At 35.4% G+C, this 5,751-nt stretch overlaps 1 protein-coding gene across 1 annotated transcript in view; it reads left to right on the top strand.

The window, feature by feature from the left end:
- Window positions 1–1,502: 1,502 nt before the first annotated feature.
- LOC108369996 (mucin-5AC-like) overlaps window positions 1,503–5,751 on the top strand; it is a gene marked incomplete at its 3' end in the record, with an annotated part of 44,449 nt that continues 40,200 nt past the window's right edge. Inside the window, exons 1-3 of the mRNA XM_017625229.1 lie at window positions 1,503–1,721; window positions 1,916–2,046; window positions 2,181–2,291. Of these exons, the coding sequence (XP_017480718.1) occupies window positions 1,503–1,721; window positions 1,916–2,046; window positions 2,181–2,291 (461 nt within the window). The remainder of the gene's footprint in view (window positions 1,722–1,915; window positions 2,047–2,180; window positions 2,292–5,751) is intronic.

The raw sequence follows: 5,751 nt of genomic DNA, 5'->3' as shown, positions 1-5,751 counted from the left end.
CTCCACAACGGTACGCTATTGCGGGCGCCCAGGTGGCTCAAGAGTTCACAAGCCTTGATGCCGTTTTAAAATACTCTAAGGCTTCTAACGCTGCCTGAATATCTGACATAATATTTATTCTGGCCTCATTTGCCTTCTACGATAAAATTCGAGAAGACAGATTTCGATTGCGAAGACCTGCGCCCAGAATATGGTTGGGTACAAGCCCATTGGCAGACTTTCCTGGAATCTTGGTCCAAGTACGCCATAAAGTATATATCGATGTTCGTATTGTATATTGGCAATAATAAGGGTATACGTTTGTACTGAGGAATCATGTTTTCGGCCGCCGGTATACGAACGCACCGGTGAAATATTCATTTAAAAAAAAATTGCTAAAATGTTTGGAGATACATATTTTCTATTTTTATAACTATTACTCGTAGACCCGAAACCTACCAAAATCCAATCAAGCCTACCAACCTACCAAATCGAAAAAAACCTACCAGTTTTGGTAGGAAAAGCCCATGTTTGGTAGCACTGGTCTAGGTGACATGAATTACCGATAGAACGTAGGGTGGCCTATTTACACGGAACTTAAATTTTAAGAAAACGTCATACAAACCTTTCTTTAAGGTGCTGTATCTTGGAAACCTTTTAACGAAACTTAATGAAAAAAAAAATGTATTTCTTCCGTTTTATTATGGGCTTTAATTGTACATTTTTTACATTAATGTGCAACGTATAAAAAAAAATTAGTTGTACATTTTTTTATTATTTTTTTTTTGATTATAGAATTTTTAAAAATTTTTATTTTTACATATAAACATTGTCTATAGTATCAGCTTTGAGTGCCCAAATAGGCTTAATGGGCTACTTATGTGTATGGACTCTAGATCGTCTAACGCTCAAGCAATGTGATAAATAAACATTGAAATTTTATGAAATTGTATATTTTTGAAAGAGGAAAGATGTGTAAAAAACAAAAACAATATGAACAAATCATAATAACTTTACTAAAGGGTCTGAAATCACGAAAATCCCTTCAAGGAAATGGCAGAATTGAACTTTGTTGCAAGGTAAAGAAAGGTAAGAATAATTTAGATGTAATTGTTAAAGTTTGTTGAATTTTTATAATTTTTGTACGTAGTTTGTAATGTTGATTAAAGGGGCGCTGGTTATGTAATGTGCTAGATTTTATAAAAAATTATACATATTAAATAGACAAAAGAAAAATAGCTAAAACTGGCCAAAGGTCACTTAACTTAATCAAGAGACCACAAGTTTATGTTATACGTACAATAAACGACAGAGCGCATAACGAAAATTCAATTTTATTCGCAGTTAACAGGCTTCCACACAGATGAGAAAGATACTAAAACGTAAAGAAATAAATTCATTAGTAAGATCGAAATTTGCAAGTGTTTATAAATTTATTCACACACATACATATATGGCATACATATGGACATCTTTGTGCTCACCAAATATGCAAAAGTTAGATACGTAATTGCAAATTATTTATGTACCCTTTCAAATATCGTCATCCTCAGCGTTGGCTGCATTGGAAGCGAGAGACCGTAAGCTTCCTCACCGTTCTTATCCCCTGGGAATTGCGTATCAAGGAGATCGAGTCGCATTTTGGCTCCGGCGTAGCATCCCATTTCACTTTTCTTCGCTGGCTTATGTGGGTAAACATCATGATTGCCATACCATTGGTGGCATTCGTCATCGGGCCTGAGGTGAGTTACGCTGAATAATTCTAATCATTTCGTCAATGTCAAATTTTCGCGTCATAATGCCATCTTGTCTGCAAACTTTCATTCCATATCTATGTACGATGTATGTATGTATGTACTTACTTTTCATCATTCCTACGTCAATGTCGTCATCTGCGTAAACCGCGGTCATTTATCAATGTGTTGGACTTCGACAGTACTTTGCTACGAAGAAAGATGAGACCGATCCCCGTAAGCGTATGACCGAGCATGAGTATAAAGTGGCTGGAAATTTCTTTACATACTGGGAATTCGAAGGTTACATTAAATATTCGCCAATGTTTTACGGGTAAGTAAAAAAATAAATATAATAATCAAAAAAATGTTATTAGTAATTTTGTATACATTTGTATGCAATTAAAGGCAATGACTGAACAACTTTGTTTTATAAAATTTATCATAATTTGCCATTTTTGATTTCAGTTATTATTCGAACATATCCGGTGCCAGTACGTTGGGCTATAAATTACCAATGGCTTACTTTCTAACAGCTGTTGTTGTTTATATATACAGCTTTGTGGCCACCCTGAGGAAGTAAGTAAAGCAAGAGTAAACTGTTATTATTTAAATTTCAAAAATAGAAATTCAAATGAATTATTTGATTTTCCTTAAAATTGATTTACAACTTTAAAGTTATTCCAAAATTGTAAGATATGTTTGTAGCTTGAAATATTTTATAGAATGAATAGCGAAAAATCAGGGTCAGGAGATTCTCACTAATGATTATTCCTTCTTATTTATTTATGAGATTTGTCACGATAGAGGATATTCCATATTTATTTATCGCGCATGAATAATGCTAGCAAATTTAACTTGGCTCATTGTTCGAGTACTTACGTCCACTTGTTGCGTACGTGCAGAGTGCACTTGCCTAAACCGTATGCATGTAAATGCGTAACGAAAAGAGATATAATTTGCTTTATAATCTATGAATCTCAAGTGTTTATTATCCAATATGTTTGATTACAATGAAAATTCTAATTCAAAGTGCCAGAGGGGCGGATTTGAAAGTTAACGATGTGAAAGCGGTGGCGGTCAGTAGAAGACTAAAAAACTTAGGCTGGCGCGCTCGGGTCTCCTCGTACCGTCGCTTTACAATTCAAAAATCGGAAAAACACGCCACCCAAATTTACGATATACAAGTTAATATTCTAAAAAGGTTTACAATTCATTTGGTAGGTAATCCATCTTCAAATTTGAAAAAATACAAAATTTAAAAAGCAAAATCGCGCAGCTGTCCCTCGTCTACAAATCTATCAGATTTATGCCCATGTTCTCAACACTCATATTCGGAGTGCGATTAACAAAAAATTTTCGGCTGTCTTTCAATCGTGGTGAACCGGTTTGGAAAATCGAGTAAATCACCATTTTATCGCACACCATCTTAAAAAGAGGCGCATATAGAGATGATACTTATTTCATGCACCCTTACTAATTCCTCTTACTCATTAAATAGATTGAGTTTTCTTTTTTAAACAGATGACAACCCTCATTAATATCCTTAATATTCAAACTAAATATTTCCTAAGACTCCTTCGCTTGATGTCCACATTTTAATATTTCATACAATAACTTATGTATAATTTAAATAAAATGGGCTTTTTAAACAGATGGCGCCACTGTTAAATATATTTTCAAACTAAAACCTCTTTAAACCTTTTTCGTGTGGCACCCATATTCTTATACATATTTAAATTTTCTAATTCCCTTAATTCAAGTTGTATTTAATTTAAAAAACGGAGAACAACGCCCCTACATTCAGTTTAGAAATAAAGTTATCTCAAAGCCATTTTGATTGATATATGTACATATTATAGTAACTTATTTAACCAATTGTATACATTCACATGTGACCGCTGTGTTGTAGTGGTTAGCAGTGCGCGCTACCATTCCGAAGGGCCTGGGCTCAAGCCCGATTCAAACCAACATCAAAAAATTAGAAGCAAAAAAAGTTTTTCTAATAACAGTCGCCCCTCGGCAGGCAATGGCAAACCTCCGAGTGTGTTTCTGCCATGAAAAACAGCTTCTCAAAAAAATACAATCGCCATTCGGAGTCGACGTAAAACTTTATGCCCCCTTTGTGCGACAACATCAAGGTGCACGCCACAAATCGGAAGAAAAGCTCGGCCAAACACTAACATATGTGTTAGCGCCAATCTATTATTATTATACATTCAGTTTAAATTTATAAACAGATGGTAAAAATGTTTAAATATTTTCAAAGTAAAACCTTTTTCGTCTGACACCCGTATTGTGATGCATTATAAATTATCTAATTCGCTTAATTTGAGTAGAATTAAATTTTTCAAACAAGTGACAACCTTTTATGCATGTAGTTTGGAAATAAAGTTTTTTCAAAACCATTTTGATTGATATCCTCTTCTTCTTCTTTATTGTCGCTGTAACCACCTACGCGATTTTGGCCGAGTAAAAAAAACTCTTAGAGCTCATCGTTCCATCGTCTGCGGTATTCGCCATCGCTTCATCAGATGTTTTAATTGTCCATGCCGTCGCGCCATATACCAGTAGCTCGTTTTTGTAACAATTCTCTACCAACGCGAATCCATATATGAATTCGCCGCCGTTTTCTCTACTGCTAATGAGTAGTAGAGAATGATGTATATTCTCTACCAGTAGAGAAATAATCGGTAGAGAAGAGTTACAGAAACGAGCTACAGGACAGGCTTGATGAGTGACTTTACTTCCCAATTTCCTACTCAGTCTAAAGTAGCACTTGTTGGCAAGAATGATTCTCCGTTGGAATTATTATTGGTGTTAACGCTGGTTCCGAAATAAACGAAGTCGTCTACTTTTTCAAACTTGTAATCAACAGTGTCGTGGATGCCAAGAAGCATATGCTCTAACTGTTGTTTTGTCCTCGTTCACCAACAGACCCATTCGTTTTGCTTCTCTATCTAGCCCCGAGAAGGCAGAACAGACGTAGCCATGGGCGTACGCAGGAGCAAGCCCCCTCCCCTAAATTCCAAAGTTTCATTGTGAGTTTATTTCTATTAACTTATAATCAATTTCCGATTCAAAAAATTTGTGCAATGAATTAAAACTTTGGGTATCTTCACATCAATTTCGGTAGTTTTGGTAAACTGCTGGTTGTTCCTCGATAATTTTATCAACTGTGAACGTCCTTTTCAGCTTACTTTTGTTAGTCTGATAAACAGTCATTTACTTAAAAAAGGTAAAATAATTATTATCTGCAAAGAACGTAAATCTATAAGAAGAGATAACACGTTATAATTGTAACGAGTGGGAACATCAGGAGTGGGCTTTCTCTTTTACCCAAATACGTTTTGTGATTGGATGAAAAGAGAAGGCGCGCTCCTGATGTTCACACTCGATACAATTATAACGTGTTGTCTCCTCTTATAGATTTACGTTCTTTATTGTCTGTTAAGATTTTCTCTTATTTTATACTTGAATTTAGGTTTAGTTATGCTTAGCGTTCACAGAGTTGTTGTAGAAAAAACAAAAATGAAATCATCACTAAAACAATTTATCGATTTGCAGAACACACTCGAAGACTATTGTTTAAATCGGGGCTGCTCAAAATTTGTATAATGAAGTGAAATGACAATATATCTAAAAAATTTATGTGTACACTAAAGGCCTCGCCAGATAGAAATTATTTTCTGCGTCACAGGGATGCTTTTGACTGACATCGAAGTTAACTCTGTGATTTTGAATAGAAGACGCCGCATTGACAACGCATGCATTAGAGGTATACGCCGCCGGGCCACGCCGCCGCCGCCGCCGTTCTTTGTCATTTCACACGCGCCGCCGCCGAGTTACGAAAATATCGGCGCGGCGGCGGCGTTCGGCGCCTAAGGAATTTTGTACAAAATTTTCATATTGTATGCACATTGAAATACATCGTTTGAAGGAACTAAATACTACTCGTATAAAAACACTATTTTACGAAATGAAAATTACATTTTTAAAAGGGTTTTTTTTTTGCATAACTTGGGCCACTGAACATTAA

The sequence above is a fragment of the Rhagoletis zephyria genome, unplaced genomic scaffold (genome assembly GCF_001687245.7).
Source record: "Rhagoletis zephyria isolate East Lansing unplaced genomic scaffold, Rhagoletis_zephyria_1.1 Rzeph_scaffold_03955, whole genome shotgun sequence".
Taxonomy (NCBI): Eukaryota; Metazoa; Arthropoda; class Insecta; order Diptera; family Tephritidae; genus Rhagoletis; species Rhagoletis zephyria.
Note: the sequence above shows the minus strand (reverse complement) of the source record. Positions and strands in the feature narration are given on the sequence as shown.